Raw genomic sequence first — 17,196 nt, 5'->3', positions numbered from 1 at the left:
TAATAAAAATAAACAATTGGGAGCTTTTAAATTATCTAAGAATCCAATAGTAAAATTTATGCTTCAGGATTCTCAATGATGTCTTCAGAAAGGCTGATTATGAAATTACAAATTTCTTTTTTAGTAAGAACAAGACATAAGGAATAGTTCCATCTAGTTCCTGTAGCTTGGGGAAATCTTAACTATGTTATCTAACACATTAAGATCTTTTAAGTGATTTCGTAATAAATATACCCAGTTCACTTACTGTAGAAAAAATATCTTGCATTCTTTTATAGCAGAGCATGCTTGTGAAAGAACTAAATTTAGGGCATGAGCACAACAATGAACAAAGATCACACATTCATATTTCTCTCTTACCTTTGACTGTAACCCACTTAACTGTCCTGCCATTGTAGCGACACCATCATAGGTTTGCGTAATTAATTTGTTTCCACATTTCCACGTTTCAATACATTTAAAAATATGTTCAGATAAAGCATTTGCTGAACGATCTGCACTAAAATCATTAAAACTGATAAATCGTTCTTTAATAACACAATTTTTTGTAAAATAATGTAAAACAGTTGACAGTTGTGAGTATTTTGATACATCAGATGTTTCACTTACAAAATTAGCTGCAAATTTAACCTGCTTCAATTCATTTTCTATTTCATCCAATATAACTTTTTGAACTGCATCAATTAAGTCATTTTGAATTCTGCTTGACAGACTTGAGAAAACAGAAGCTTTATGAAGATGGCTTGCAAAATTTTCGTCATATTTACTAACTTAAAAACCACATCCTGTGCAAACTTTTAAGTCAGCTCCTGTAGAAGGCTAATTGGACTTGTGGCCCAAGGCTAAAGAGAGCTAAATAGCATGACTATAATACATATATAATGACTATATACCTCGGTGATGTTCGATCAGAGGTTAAGGACAGAGAATTAATTCTGTAATGCAATCATTCTATTGTTCCAGTCCCAAGTTGAATTCCAATTGTTGGCCAATTTGTCCCAAAGTTCTTATCTCAACGTAAAATTTATGAAGTGAATGTCACTTATCTTCTCCTTGATCTCTGACATCATCTGACAAATGCCAACTAAGATAGTGTGAATCAGCCAAGCTTTACCTGCTAGAATTAACAACCCAGATCCCAATGCTGGATGTTCAAGAACCAAATGAAGGGAAGATTTTCAATCTCAGGATCCTCCTGATTCCAAAAGGGTATAATATGTCTATGTAGAGCAAATGTAGACTGAGATACAGGGGTCCCAGACAGACACTTTATTAATATAGATTAAATATAAGAGTTCTTTATAATTTCCGCAATTATTGGATTCTTTAGATTCAAAATGAAGCTGAAATAATAATTCTTGGTGACCAAAAAAAAAAAAAAAAACTGCATCAATCACCGCAGAATGGATCTGTTTCATCCAACTTCATTATGCTGTTGTATGTTCTGTTTTACTCATGCATCCAATTGCAAGTCTCTCTGAACATTCTCAAATGTTTTAAAACCTATCAAAGATTTTATGACTTTGGGAATGTTTATGTTTTAGCATGGCCATATGTAGATTGTTTAAAACATCCTAACCTTTATATCTCCAAACAGTTTTTTCTAAACTAAATAACAAGCATAGCCACCAGAATAATTTATTTAGCATAGCACTTTCATTTCACCATTTTTTCCTTTCTGAAATTGTTAAATACATTTCTTGATAGAACTTCACAAATTAGGTTTTCTATAACACACATTTCAGTCAGTTGGACTAATATTTCATAAATTCAAAGGATTTTATAAAAGAGATATGCATATACGAGTGTTTATGTGTGTGTGTATGTGCACATGTGCGCATGTGTGTGTGTGTATGTGTGCATGAATGCACACATGTGTGTGTTCTGTTGGCAAAAATTAGGTCCTAGTATTCTGAATGAGAGAACTGATCTTCCAGATAAAGAATTTTGAAACGGCTGTATTAGTGCCTTTGACTGAGGTCAAATGGTGAAATCCATTCAACAATGTGGTTAGTCTTTAGCGACACCAATTACAAAACAGCTGACAGAGCATAGAGAGAGGTACTGACAAGAAAGAGGAGACCAAAGACAAGAACTTTCATGCATTTTTAACATTGCATGACTTTGAAGCTATTTTTAATGGAATGAGAGATATGAGGTTCAAATGGAGTTGTCTTCAATAATCCAAATAATGCTATATTTGTATTGCATCTGACCATCTTCTTCTAAGAAGAAACAAATTAACCACTTAGTTTTATTTTCAATGATTTTGATAACTTCTTGACATAGTTACAGTTAAATTACCATCGTAAATTTAGTTTCGAGTTGTATGAAAGATAAATGGCCATGCAATGCATAGCTGGAGTGTACACCACTGGTATGTATGAGTATGTGTGTGAGTGTGTGTGCCTTTGTCCCCACTACTACACTCCCCAGTGCATGACAGCCAGTGTTGGTTTGTTTATGTCCTTATAACTTAGCATTTTTGCAAAAACAATTACTAAAATAAGCATCAAATAAAAAAATAAGTAATACAGTTCTATATTTAAGAGATGAGGAATGGTGTATATTATTTACAATTGATGGATATTTGTCCTCATATTGTTTGTTGTTAATAACAACAACAACAACAACAACATTGAAAAATACCTTAGGAATGAGAACCCAGGTTCGAAATTTCCCCAAGACACCTGATGAAGGCTGGAGGGTATATCAGCCGAAACGGGTTAACAACAAACAAGATGAGGACAAATATCCATCAATTGTAAATTATGTTAAAAAAAGTAAGTACTGGGGGTTGATTTTTTCAACTAAATCTTTCAAGGTGGTGTTCCAGCATGGTTGCAGTCCAATGATTGAAACAAGTCAAAGATAGAAGATAAAAATAGATAAAATATAGACAACCACTAGTTCCCCCAGATTCTGGTTTGCATTTCTTTCTTAGATAGTCTCAAGAGAATCTTGTTCTCAGTCTTTAGTCACCTTTCTGTCAAGTTAAATGCAAGAAATGTTTAGAGTATTTTCCAACGCACTGTAGAGAACCACTGAGAGAATTATGAAATTATAAGTCTTCTACTGACATTGTATACCCCTAGATGTTGTGCCTTCTCCCCGAGACTAAAGCCACCTAAAAAACACTCATGCCAGTGACACATAAAAGCACCTGTGTCAATAGCACATAAAAGGCACCAAGCACACTCTGTAAAGTGGTTGGTGTTATGAAGGGCATCCAGCCATAGAAAACATGCCAAAACAGAAAACTGGAGCCTGGACAGATCTCCGGCTGGCCAGTTCCTGTCAAACCATCCAACCCATGCCAACATAGAAAACAAATGTTAAATGATGATGATGATGATGATGATGATGATGACACTTGTCATAATACCTAGCAGAAAATAGTTACAACTTCACCCAAAAAGTATTGGGCTTAGCACAAGTGTGAGAAACTACGAGTACATCTATTTATTTGTTTCCATTTTATTTAATTTCAATATCAATGTTCACATGGAAGAAAATTTGCTAATAGAGGAAAGGTAAAATATATATATATTTATATATATATTTAAACTCACGGTGACATTTGTTCCAAAGCATGATCTTGGATAAGAATAAATGCTCCAGAAACAATAGCATCAAAATAACTTGGAATCAGGTAACGAGGCATCATTTTCAATTGGGCAAAGACCTTTTCGAACCATTCACCAAGCTGAAACAAAAGAACAAACAAACAAGGAAAAAACAATAAAACAAAATAAAGCAAATGAAATGAAAACCCATTCAAAATTTAAAAAATACAAGTTATTTTAAATATATCTATTTATTATGAGAATGATAAATGACATACCAACTTAGTGCCATCATGTACTGCCAGCCGTTTCACAATGTAATCACAGAGCCAGTCTCCTTCTCTAAGGTTGTCACATAGAGGATGTCCAAGGTCATTGTTGATACGAACCTTGTCAAGAAGTTCTGAAACACCTATTGAAATAATTTAATCAGTCAGCATTCTTCAAAAAAGATACATTGTTTTCCTTTTTATATGATAGTTACAGGGACACGGAAATTGTAATGAAAGAAATCATCACCACCACCACCATCATCATCATCATCATCAATTATTATCCTTATTACATGCTGGCAAGGACTGGACAATTTACTCAGATCTGACTGTCCAAGTACTGCATCATGCTCCACTGTCCTCTTTGGCATGGCTTCTACAACCAGATGCTCTTACCAACACCAAAGAAGTTTAAGAAGTATACTGGATGCTTTTTTCACAACACCAGTACTAGTGAGGTCACTGGGCAGCTTGAAAGACAACATATTCCAATAGAGTCAGTTTCTCAAGAAGCAGAAAGATAAATGACTGTTTTTTGTTCTCCATTGGCATCCATTTGTTTCAGTATGATCTTGATGTTAAGACAAAGAATGTTTTAATGGTTTTATAAAGCTCTGTGGAGAAGTGATAAATCTTCCTCTACATAAGACTCCTTGACTAAGTGGGTTTTGTAGAGAAAGGGATAGCTTTACACCATGTTGTGAGAGGTTAAAGTATAATAGACAGGTACAGGTGCTTTGCTGTAGAGGAGATATATGGCTGTCCTGCATTATATAAGAGTAGGTGGGAGTAACAGGTGGCAAGGTATCAGAGTATGCCATCAAGGAGGGTAGGTATAAGAGAAAATATGGATAGAGAGTTGAGAAGGGTAGATGGGTAAGTGCTTAATATTGTGAGAGGAGAATGACAGACTGTTAGAGATGAGGTAGAGGTGAATGATGAACAAGAGTGGAGGTGTATTTGATGGCAAATATCATTTTGGAGATGAAAGTAAAAGAAATAGGAGTGGTTCAGGAATGAGTTGATAAGGAGTAGTATAAGAAGAGTGGAGAGCAGCAGTATAATAAGCCTGCAGACAGATCAAAAATATGGAGATGTAGGCTGAGAGAATGTGGGAAAGAGGGAGATATACAGTGACAAAGATAGAAGCCAGTGGTATGCAGGGGTGCCTATGGTGAATGAGGGATAAAGTTGGTGGGGGCAGATATGCCAGAGTGATAAAAATGATAGTGGATATGAGAGTGTTGAAAATGAGGTATAGCAGTACTAAGATGTAGCTCAGAAAAGGAGAGAAACTGGAAGCACAGAAAGCAGTAATCATTGGAAAATAAAATGGGAAGGGACGATATTGAAAATGTGGGATGGACTTTAAAAGGAAATGGTTCCAGCACAGGGGGAAGGTAATTAGTAGCACAAAGGGGGATGATAATGTCTATTTATGTTATCTAAAACAATTTACATGTAGTATAGACAACATATAGAGTGAAGGTACATGGCTCAGTGGTTAGAGCATCGGCATCACAATCATGAGGTAGTGAGTTTGATTCCCAGACTGGGCTCTGTGCTGTATTCTTGAGCAAAACACTTTATTTCATGTTGCTCCAGTTCACTCAGCTGTAGAAATGAGTTGCAACATCACTGGTGTCAAGCTGTATCAGCCATTGCTTTTCCCTTGGATAGCTTCAGTGGCACAGAGAGGGGAGGCTGGTATGCATGAGCAACTTCTGGTCTTCATTAAACAACCTTGTCTGGAGTTGTGCCTCGGAAGGGGAACTTTCTAGGTGCAATCCCATGGTCATTCATGACCAAAGGGGATTTTTACCCTTTACCCAGAGTGAAACTGTATTGTTTTGACACTTATATCCTTAGAACTTTTAGTGATATACTCCTCGCCCTACTAAATCAAATTCACTTTGTTTTGATTTCTAAGAATAATGTGAAAAAAAGAAAACATTTGAAAATGCCAATTACCTTGAAGACCACAGTAATTCAAATGACCGTACTTTGGTATTTCATAGGAACTTATACCAAATCCATCATTTTCCTCTTCTTGGGCCACACGATACATAACGCGGTTAAGATTATCATAGTTCAAGTGTTCAATAATCTCTCGGAAGCTACTGGGTTCTTTATCAAACAGTGAACGTCCACTGTAAGACCTCATTAAATAGCCAAATTCATTGAGATAACTTCTCACTTTGAGAATACAATCTTTCGCTTGTGCTGGAAGAGACATTCTATAAGAACATAAAGCAAAGTTAGCATTAGTTAAAGATTGCAGCAGGAACATAAGAATTAACAGGAATGACCAAAAGGTTAGAAAATATATGCCAACTATCTTGAATATAGTGAATTATAAACAATACATACATACATACACATACATACATACATACATACACACACACACATACATACATACATACATACATACATACATACATACATACATACATACATACATACATATAAATAACAAATTAATAAATAAAACATATGCATATATACATACATACATGTACGTACCTACATCAACATGTATATATACATGCATATATGGGTACAGGACACCAAAAAACGTCAAACACAATGAGAAACGAAAACATAAACACAAAATCAAGGAAATGGAGATTTTTCTTAAACAACGAAAAAATAGAGTACAGGACATACAACACATGGAAAATTCCCCTTCTTCAGTCGCCTCTGTTTCATCTACTCCGCGTTTCGAAGGTCAAGGCGAAACACGACTTCGGTGAAACATTCCTTCCCACAAAAAGCAAATTAAATAAAATTTGAGATTTTTTTGCGGAGGGGTAAAAATGGTAACAAAAACAGGACAGTAAAGACAGTACAAATTATAAACAGTAAAAGACAGGGCGAGGAGAATAATTATCATAGACCATATACGAATAATAACATTGACAGAAATATAGAAGACATGTTTAGTTTACAGTATAACTGAATAATAGACTTAGGAAGCATTTCTATAATTTATAATAAATACCATATATCTAATATTGCCTGTTATAGTGTATACTGCACAGTGTACAATGTACCATACTGTATAACTGGTTATAACTTTCATAGTGTACAGTGTGCACTACTGTACATCTAATATTGCTTTCAAATTTTGGCACAAGGCCAGCAATTTTTGGGTAGGAGGTAGATTGATTACATCACAACCAATGCTCAACTAGTACCAATTTTATTGATCCTGAAAGGATGCAAAGCAAAGTTGACCTCAGCAGAATTTGAACTCAGAACATAAAGATAGACAAAATGTCATTAAGAATCTTGGTTGGCATACTAATGATTCTGCCTTCCTGTATATCTAATATTACTCGTCACAGTGTACAGTACAATATAAATGAACAGCCTACCAACACAACATTAAAAATTTTTTTAACCATATAGGCAGCAACTTATAACCAGAGATAACACACAACATATCAACAGTAGCATGATCAGATAAAAATGTTGCAAAGACTGATAAATGTAATTCTAACTTACTTAATTGCAATAACACTGCTGGGTGGGAAGTTTTTGAAATTAATTTCAACGCAGTTTTTATCAGATTTTGAAATGTGGATCATTTCACTGAAATTGACTTTAATATGTTCCACCAGGTTAAGTCGATAATCAGGTAAACCGTTGATATACTCGTGATCCATATGATACTCACAGCCTTCGCGGTGAACCAGTTTCATTTCAAAAATGATTTCATCCACAACACCTATTGATGAAAAAATATCAAACAAGAAATGTGTATTAGCAAAGGATTATTTGATACAATTAGAGTTAGTTTAATTAGATATCAATGACTTTGGTTATATCCCTCACATATCAGAAGTTAAATTATCTGTTATAAGGAAAAAAAATGGTTCTATTTTGTAATGATTGACTGGGTGAGGTCTAATCAAAATTTAATAAAATCATCATCATCATAATTGCTTTATGTCCATATTTTTTATGTAGGCATGGTTTGGATGGTTCAACTGGAACCAATGAGCCAAGCACTAATGTCAGTTTTGGCGTGGTTTCCATGACTGGATGCTCTTCCTAATGCCAATCACTTTACACAGTATACAGGTTGCTTTTTTATGGCATAGGCACTAGTGAGGTAACCAAGTAATTTGCAAGACAAGATTGCTCAGCTGAGTGGAGGTATTGTACTGAGGGAAGTAAAAGTATGATAGAGTGACAGGAACAGGTGTCTTGCTGGAAAGGAGATACGAGGCTTCTCCAGTTATATATATAACAGGTCACAGTCTCAACGCGACGAAAATATTTTGGCAAATTAAATTTAAGTGTTGAAGTGAATCTAACGGTTTTTTTGTGTGTTTCTTAAATGCCTTATAAACACCTTCCACACTGCAATTGTTTTCGTTCCAGCACACGATCTCAGATCAGGTCACTTGCTATGCAAGTATATCTCCGTAATAATATATATATATATATATATATAGAGAGAGAGAGAGAGAGAGAGAGAGAGAGAGAGAGAGAGAGAGAGATGGTGAGGGCATATCTTCAAGGGGAATATAAGAGAGAGAATAGGAACAGATGATTGGAAAGGGTGGGTGGATAAGTAAATTTGCAAGAGTGTGAAAGGAATGTGACAAATAGTCAGAGATGAGAATTGCAGTGGATGTAGTGATGAAGCACTTGGGTGAAGGCATGATCATTATTATCATCATCATCAACATTTAACATCTGTTTTCCATGCTGGAATGGTTTGGACAACTTGACAAGAACTGACAAGTCCAGGGGTCACACTATGGCTGGAGACCCTTCTCAATGCCAACCATTCTACAGAGTGTGCTGAGTGCTTTTTACATGGCAACATCACCAATGCTTTTTAAGTGGTAAAAGCACCAGTGCTTTTTATGTGGCACCAGCACCCACACCAATGCTTTTTACACGACACCTTGTCTTCAGGATCCCAATTCTGTTGTGGTGAGCAAGTCTTCTCAAGGACAGCAGTGCACCACTTTTAAAGTTAGTGAGCAGAGTGGCTATCAGGATATGAGGCAGAGTACAACAATGACAGCAAAGGCAAGGGTGCTCATGTGTAGATGGATGAGGTGGTGGCAGCACATTGAGGACTTGCTGGCTTTGTAAGGTTAAGAGGTATGTACCCTTGTTGGTGATTGCTAAGTGGAAGAGAGCAATGGAAACTTCCACACAACTACCTCATCCAATCAGCAAGACCCTATGGTCAATGTGAAATATTAGTCTGCGGGGAAAGATTAAGGAAGTAGGACTGGGTGAGAGAGGAAGGAGAAAGTGATAATTGATAGAAAACTAAACAAAAAAATATGGCCAGAAAATTTATTTATCTTCCTATGAAGAAGTCGGATAACAAATAGAACCATAAATAAATTCAATTCTCTCTCTCTCTCTCTCTCCTGATGCCCAAGAGGCTAGAACTATAACAGCTCCTACCCCATAAACACTGGTAAACATAGATTTTACAACTATCTGATACATAGCAACATGATTAAAGGAAAATAGGTGGCACTCATACCATATAATTATCAGGTGAAAATATACAGAAGGAGTGGGATTGTCAAAAAGGAAGAGGATGTTGCTTTAAGGCTGTTTTAATATCTCTCTATATATAAAGCTGAAGTTGTCTGTGTATGGCAGGTTTGGTAGCCTTCAACTAACACTTTCTCCTCCGAGACCCTGCAGTGCAAGTTGACCAAAATTGAGAGTATGATAGAAGGCTTGCTCTTCCTTCCGTAGAAGAAAAAATTCAAATCAGACCATGTTAACACCAAAAATTATTTACATGAAAAAGGTGCTTTTTTTACTATGAAAATCCCTATTTTTTATGATTTTTTGACTGCTGTGTCAACATTTTTCGGTGTATTTTAACCAGAAAAATGTTCACTTAAAGAGAATAACAAGCTGCATAATGCAAAATTTTTACTTTTCAAAAATTTCAATTCTAACGGGTCGAAACAAACCCGAGCAACGCCTGGCGATACTGCTAGTTTTAACCAGGAAACTAGAAAGAATAATTTCACAACATTTAACTTAAGAGGAATTATTGTGGAGATAAAGCTTCATCTAAACACTGTATTTTCTCTTATACTTGGTCAAGACCCAATGGCTCGAGCTGGGAAGGGAAGCCTGCAGTGTCTAGGCCATGCTTGTATCTTGAGACATTACAGCATGTAGCATCCCAGATGAGGGAGTTACCACCACAAAGTGGGAAAATTTTACTTTTGTCTGGGTCTAGCCCTGATGGCTCGAGCTGAGAAGGGAAGCCTGTGGTATCTAACCATACTTGTAACTTGAGACACCATGTCATCATCATCGTTGTCTTCTTTCCAGTTCCTCCATTCCTCCCACCCTCCCTTATATAACCTCATATAATGTGGGGTAGCCATGTATCTCCTTTATAACAAGACACCTGTGTCTATCCCTCTGTCATACTTTAGCCTCTCAACACCTGGCCTAAAGCCACTTCTCCCTCTATTACAGCATTACTCAGCTGAGGGGATCTTTTCTTTTTTGTCTTGCTAGTTGCCTGGTGACCTCACTAGTGCCAGTGTCATGAAAAGAAAAATAAACCAGTACATTCTGTAAAGTGATTGGCATTAGGAAGGGCATCCAACTCTAGAAACCATGTCAAAGCAGACTTTGGAGCTTGAAGTAATCTTCTGGCTCTCTGGATCCTATTAACCGGTCCAATCCATGTTAGACTGGAAGATGGAAGTTAATTATCATAATGATGATGATCTTATTAACAACAACTCATCTCAAATTATAAACATTCAAAATATTGATAACAAATATCAGCAAGAAGGTTTTTGTCTTTTTGAAATCTTACCTGGCAAATGAATGGTGCGAATATGAGAGCCTTTATTACTTGGATCGCTTGGAAAACTGAATGAAGTGCGAGCAATCAGGACAACAGACTCATGATTTGATGGGTTATGCCTTGTGACAGACACAACATCTTCATTAATTTGGTCAACGTATGTCTAAATAATAAAAATATTAAATATAAGCAGAGATATTTTCTTATAACATAAATCCAGCTGCTGCTATTATTATCATTATTATTATTATTATTATTATTATTTACTCAATTACAATGGATATTTAAACATTTTATAATTTTGGTTTGGAAAAGCTAAATGTTTTAAAATTTAACTCTTTTGTTATTTCTGTTGAAATAGACTGACTTTATATCAATTCATTTTGAAAATAATGAAGAATTCAGTAAAATAATAGTCATTAATTAAGCTAATATTTAGAACATAAAGTAACATGAAATTTTGATGCAAGGTTTTAAGTGAGATCTCTTCAAAGCATTAAGTTTGTATCATAGAATCAAATCAAGGATGATCAACATTCACTAACTTATGAGGGGGTGCTGAAAAGTTCATGACTTTAAGGGTATCACGTAAGGCCTGGTCGGAAGTCCAACCTTCTGAGTTCTTTTACAGGGTTTAGAAAAACTGAAGGACCGCTGCAATAAATGTATGAATCTGAGAGGGGAGTAAATATCATCTATGTTGAATAAAATCATGAAGGCACATGGCTCAGTGGTTAGAGCGTCTGGCTCACAATCATGTGGTAGTGAGCTTGATTCTCAGACCAGGCTGTGTGTTGTGTTCTTCAGCAAGACACTTTATTTCACTTTGCTCCAGTTCACCCAGCTGTAGAAATTAGTTGTGAGGTCACTGGTGCCAAGCCTTTGCCCTTCCCTTGGATAACATCAGTGGTGTGGAGAGAGGAGGCCGGTATGCATGGGCAACTGATAATCTTCCATAAACAACCCTGCCCAGACTTGTACCTCTGAGGTGAACTTTCTGGGTGCATCTCATGGTCATTCATGATCAAAGGGAATCTTTACCCTGAATAAAATCATAATTAACTGATCCTCCTGTGTTTTCTTTGATGCAAAGCTGGAACTTTTCAGCACTCCCTCGTACATAATACCAATACTAATACTGATAATGATATCATCATCATTTAATATCTCTGCTCCATGCTGGCATGAAATGAAAATCATTGCAAATTTTGATTGAAATATACCCATCATAAATTGGGTAACTTTGGAAGTACACTTTTGCCAAAATGAATTATATCAGGAAACATGGCACACACACAATAATTTTTATTTAACTTTTGTAAAATTTCTTGTTGCTTATAGAAAATGATGAAACAAATACTAATTTTCGAAAGGAAAATAGCATAAAATTAAATAAAACAAACTTCTTATTTTTATAACTCCTCCTATAGGTACTTGGTCATTTACTCCCTCTCCTCCTCTATCTCTGTACCTATAGTCCTTTTTCTCTCACTATAAATGTGTGTGTGACGTTCCTTTACTCATTGCCGGCCACCAAGTCTAGTATGTGTAGTCATCCTACACCTCTTACGTTAACTCGTACAGTATTTTTCTTACAATCTCCCCTCCCTTTCTCTATACACAATGTAAACCATGACTGGAGAAATCAACCAATCAAGAAACTTTTATGTTGGCTCTTATCACATGAGGTTATTTGCATCAGTTTTCAAGAAGGGCAGTGGCACTAAGGTTAACATTAAAGAATAGAATAATTGAACACCTGGACAAAACATAGGTCTGCTTGCTTCATAAGGTCTTACTTTATAGTTGAGTATTTAGCTATAGGCAGGGTAAAGTACCATATGAAACAGTTACGGATATGGAAAAAGAAAATGAAGCCAACTTAAACCAAGTTTCCATATCGATTAATACAATTTGTATCATTTCACAGCATATAAGGCAGTGAGCTGGCAGAATAGTTAGCATGCTGGGTGAAATGCTTGGTGGTATTTCACCCATTGCTACATTGTGAGTTTAAATTCCACCAAGGTCGACTTTGCCTTTCATCCTTTCAAAATGCCTTCCTCTTCCAACAAATATCCTATAATACATTAGCACTATGACCCGGCTTTGTTGGGTCTAGTGGTAGTCAAGCATATTTGGTCTTTCATGAAAATCCCTCTCTCTTGTCATTCACTCGGTCTAACTCGTTAAGTATTCCCTGCATTTCTCAAATCAAAAAAGCGTGCACGTCTGAAAGCCAAAACACATGATAACGCATCTTTGCAAAACACAAAAATGCGCAGAGTCATACAGACTGTCTGCAAATGCGCACACGCATCCAACTGTCAGGTGTAAAATTATCTCCGTCCAATAAAAAAACAGACATTTTTGCCATTTATAGATATAGAGAATTTAAGCAAACGTTTAGAAATTCTCTGGGAAACTGGAAAATCCAGAAATCTGGGATAGTTCCAGTCCTAAATTGGATAAATTGGTCTGGTACAGTATTGAGGAGTGATACATAACAAAGGGAGAGAAATGCAAAGTTTTAAAGAGTTATTTCCCTTGCTATGTTTTAATATCTCTAGATTAAACTCCTGGATTAATTGAGTTACGTCCCTTGTATTAAAGACTTTTGTTACCTGAAACAAGGGATCAGTTTATCGATAACTGGGAAATGAAAAAATCTTCACAACCACCCTTGGATGGTTTTGAATGACCATAGAAAGTGCGAGCCCACTAACTGAAAAAGTGTGCATTTGTACAAAGGATACACACACACAGACATGTTGCCGTTTATATATATAGAGATGTGTAATATTGTCATTTTGTAATTAAGCATGCACATTTAATATGTATTCATAAAAAAAAAGCAAAAGAATTCAGAAAGACTTACCTGAGAGTAGCCATTAATGGCCATAAAATAATGAAGTTGATTCAAAACCTTTTTACCAAGAATAATTCCAGAGTTCAGACCACATGTAGATGTATCAGCACTACGTGAAGCAAAGTTTGAATACAAACGGCCTTCATTCACCACATGAATCTACAAAAAATAAAATAAAATTTTAAATGTTATGAATATAAATGACAGAAGGTAATTAATAAAATAGCAATGCTTTGTGGAATTTTGTTCCAAATCTGTTCATAGTTTAATTTGACTTTCATTCCTTCATAGTATTTAGGCCTACGTGAGTTTTAGGACTCATAATAACCTCATAATAATCCATGGAATTTAAGTAATTGAGATTACAAACTTACATCCCTCCTGAATGGGACACTGGTCTGTTGATGGAACTCAAATGGGAAATGAATGGTTTTGCTCAAGAACACAATATCCCACTTGGTATAAGAAATGAAGCCACAATCTTATGACCACGACTGCAACACCTTAACCACTAAGCCATGAGCCTTCATAATAGATAGGGAGTTGTACCTCTCCATTTTTATATATTTATAGTCTTGTGTCAATGATCTTCATTGTTGTCATTTTTGTAGTCAACATTGTAATAATAATAATAATAATAATAATAATAATAATTCTTTCTACTATAGGCACAAGGCCTGGAATTTGAGGGTAGCAGGGGATAGTCAATTCGATCAACCCCAGTACTTGACTGGTACTTAATTCATCAATCCTGAAAGTCGACCTCAGGGGAATTTGAACTCAGTATGTACATAGTGGCAGATGAAATACTGCTAAGCATTTTGCCCGGCATGCTAATGGTTCTGCCAGCTTGCCACCTCTACCTCTAATAATAATAATAATAATAATAATAATAATAATAATAATAAAAATAATAATCATTTCAACATATGCATAGCATACAAAGGTTTAAAAAAAATGTGGCAGGGAGGATGATAGAGATGTGACCATCCTGATACAGGAAGGCCTCTAGGGATAATTGAAGAACCCCACTGACTGAGATTTCCCTGAAACCCCAGAAGCAGGTACCCTCTCCAGTTCCTTCTCTCCAATTCACAGGTCTACACTTAGAGAGGTACCATCCACTCTTGCCATTTTCACAACTTTCACCCACCTCTCAATAAACTCACTTGAGGACAGCACTTCCCTCTCCACTCTCAATTTCCTTTTCAAGTGAAACTTGAAAGCATCAATGAGAGCTCTACCAAAGAGGAATGTATCTGTCCTCATGCTTTTCAGCCTTGTCCACCAAACAACCTCTTTCACTATAGCCACCAAACAAAGGAAAAGTTCTTTGCCTGCTCAACTGAAGGAGAGTGGCAGTGCAATCATCACTACAGACACAGCCAACAGATATATCCGTCCTACACATGACAGCAGCTATTTGACATAACCCCACAAGTCAGCAATGCCCGGACACTGAATGAGAGTATGTAGTATGGTTTCGTCACTCTGTGCACAATCCAGATTGCATACAGCCATGAGTAGGACAGTTAGACAGAATCAGAATAGTGACACTTACATGGTGTGGTACCAATTCATCATAACCACGGTTGCTTCCAGATGCACAACAAGCCATTGATATCAAAGCAGCTGTTGGGAGAACATCATAGACACTGCGTTTCTGAAAAGAAAAGAAAAAAGAACAAAGCAAAAGAAATTAGAATTAACTCTTTTGTTACCATATTTCTGCTGAAAGACTAAGCTTTTAATTCAATTAACTTTTAAAATCATGAAAAATTTACTAAAGTAACTTTGTTGTTATTAAGCTGGTGTCTGGAACATAAATTAACATCAATTTTGATGGAAACTTTAAAACAGAGGCTTGTATCATAGGACCAGGCACAAACTCAAGGGTTTGTTATCAAAATGGTTAAACAGGACAAAAAAAAAATAACAAAATTTTTTTATCCAGCTAACTTCAGACACACTGGGAAGGAAACAGAGACAGAGGGAGAGAGCATGAGACAGAGTCACAATTAAATAATACCCTCATTGTTAATCAATAACACTTTCTACGAGGTAAAGACAGTAATCAACATATAACTATGAAACACAAATGTGTTACACATTTAAAGTGCTGCTTATAAACCTGGCAAAGTATAGGGTGCAAGCGTGTTTATATGGTTAAGAAGAGCGTAGCACAATCATGTGACTTCAGGTTCAATCCTCTACATACAGCATCTTTGGAAAATTTCTTCTATCATAGTCTTGGGTTGACCAAAGCCTTGTGATAGAAATTTGGTAGACAAAAACTGTGTGGAAGCTTGTCAGATGGCGTGTTATTGTTGCTGGATGGTAGACATCATCCTTCACCCAGTTTACCAAAAGTACCTGACACCTTGGGTGCCATTAGAGAAGTCCACTCTATGGCAGACAAACAGACAAGGTCTCTTGTCTAAGGAATAACATCTCACGTATCTCTGATCAGTGTTAGGGACTCAGGGGTACAGTCAAAGATGCTCTCCTCTCCTCCCTCATCAGCTGAAGCTACATAAATATTGAAAAAATTATAATAAAATGTAGCTGCCTGCTTGAGAGGTAAAAATTTATCCTCACTAACCAAATTCCTGGCCCTTATCATAGGGCCAGGAATTTGAATTCTTACTATTACTACTACAACTATTACTGCTGCTGCTGATTTTTGTTGTTGTTGTTGTTAAGCAACAAGACCGGTAAGGGTGATTAGGTGATGGTGTAGGTCTTAGGGGCGGGAGACCCCAGACCTTGGAAAAAAAAAACAAGTTTGGTCGTCTTGTAGTCGAGGGCTCCTCGTTGATGCCTGACACCACTGGGACGTAGCCCTTGAAGTCACTGGAAATGGAGATTTCCAGGTCCAAATCCTTGAACGGCTGCTGCTGCTGATGATGATGATGATAATGGAGCTACTCCAACCACCACCACCACCACTACTACTGCTACTATTAATACTGGTACCACTACTAATACTTCAATAGCTGTTGCTGCTACTACTACTATTACTACTGCTGCTGCTACCCATGTTGATGATGCTACCTCCCACCATTACCACTACTACTACTACTGCTGCTACCCACCCTCAACCACCACCACTACTACTGCTGCTGTTGCAGCCACTACTACTAATAGTGCTGCTGCTGCAGCTACTACTACTACTACAAACTGCTAAATCTATACCATTCACTTATCTCTCTTCCTCCTCCTCCTCAACTACATGATAACTATTGTTTATTTCACTTTGCAATTCTTTTTACTAAAGATTTTTCTCTCTTCCTCCATCTCAGAACAACTGGGAATTCTTCTCTGTCAATATGTTCCAGTCATCTTGAATCAATTCAAATTAAATATCCCCCCTACGATAGGCACACAGAGGGGAAACAGGGGCAGGGCTAGTCAATTACATTGACACTCATGCTTGACTGGTACTTATTTAATCGACCCCGAAAGGATGAAAGGCAAAGTCAACCTTGGCAGAATTTGAACTCAGAACATAAAAACAGATGAAATACCTATTTCTTTACTACCCACAAGGGGCTAAACACAGAGAGGACAAACAAGAACAGACAAACAGATTAAGTCGATTATATTGACCCCAGTGTGTAACTGGTACTTATTTAATCGACCCTGAAAGGTTGAAAGGCA

General features: G+C 36.5%; 1 protein-coding gene across 6 annotated transcripts in view; it reads right to left on the bottom strand.

The window, feature by feature from the left end:
• LOC115216320 (glycogen debranching enzyme) overlaps positions 1-17,196 on the bottom strand; it is a 108,679-nt gene that overhangs the window by 20,345 nt on the left and 71,138 nt on the right. For all 6 annotated transcript variants that reach the window (XM_036506457.1, XM_036506458.1, XM_036506459.1 and 3 more), the window contains 7 exons: positions 15,098-15,199; positions 13,546-13,695; positions 10,677-10,830; positions 7,349-7,571; positions 5,810-6,075; positions 3,845-3,978; positions 3,573-3,706 (listed from right to left, as the gene is read on the bottom strand). In XM_036506457.1, the coding sequence (XP_036362350.1) occupies positions 3,573-3,706; positions 3,845-3,978; positions 5,810-6,075; positions 7,349-7,571; positions 10,677-10,830; positions 13,546-13,695; positions 15,098-15,199 (1,163 nt within the window). The remainder of the gene's footprint in view (positions 1-3,572; positions 3,707-3,844; positions 3,979-5,809; positions 6,076-7,348; positions 7,572-10,676; positions 10,831-13,545; positions 13,696-15,097; positions 15,200-17,196) is intronic.

This window comes from Octopus sinensis, linkage group LG10, assembly GCF_006345805.1.
Source record: "Octopus sinensis linkage group LG10, ASM634580v1, whole genome shotgun sequence".
Classification (NCBI taxonomy): domain Eukaryota; kingdom Metazoa; phylum Mollusca; class Cephalopoda; order Octopoda; family Octopodidae; genus Octopus; species Octopus sinensis.
This window is presented reverse-complemented; position numbering and strand designations above follow the sequence as displayed.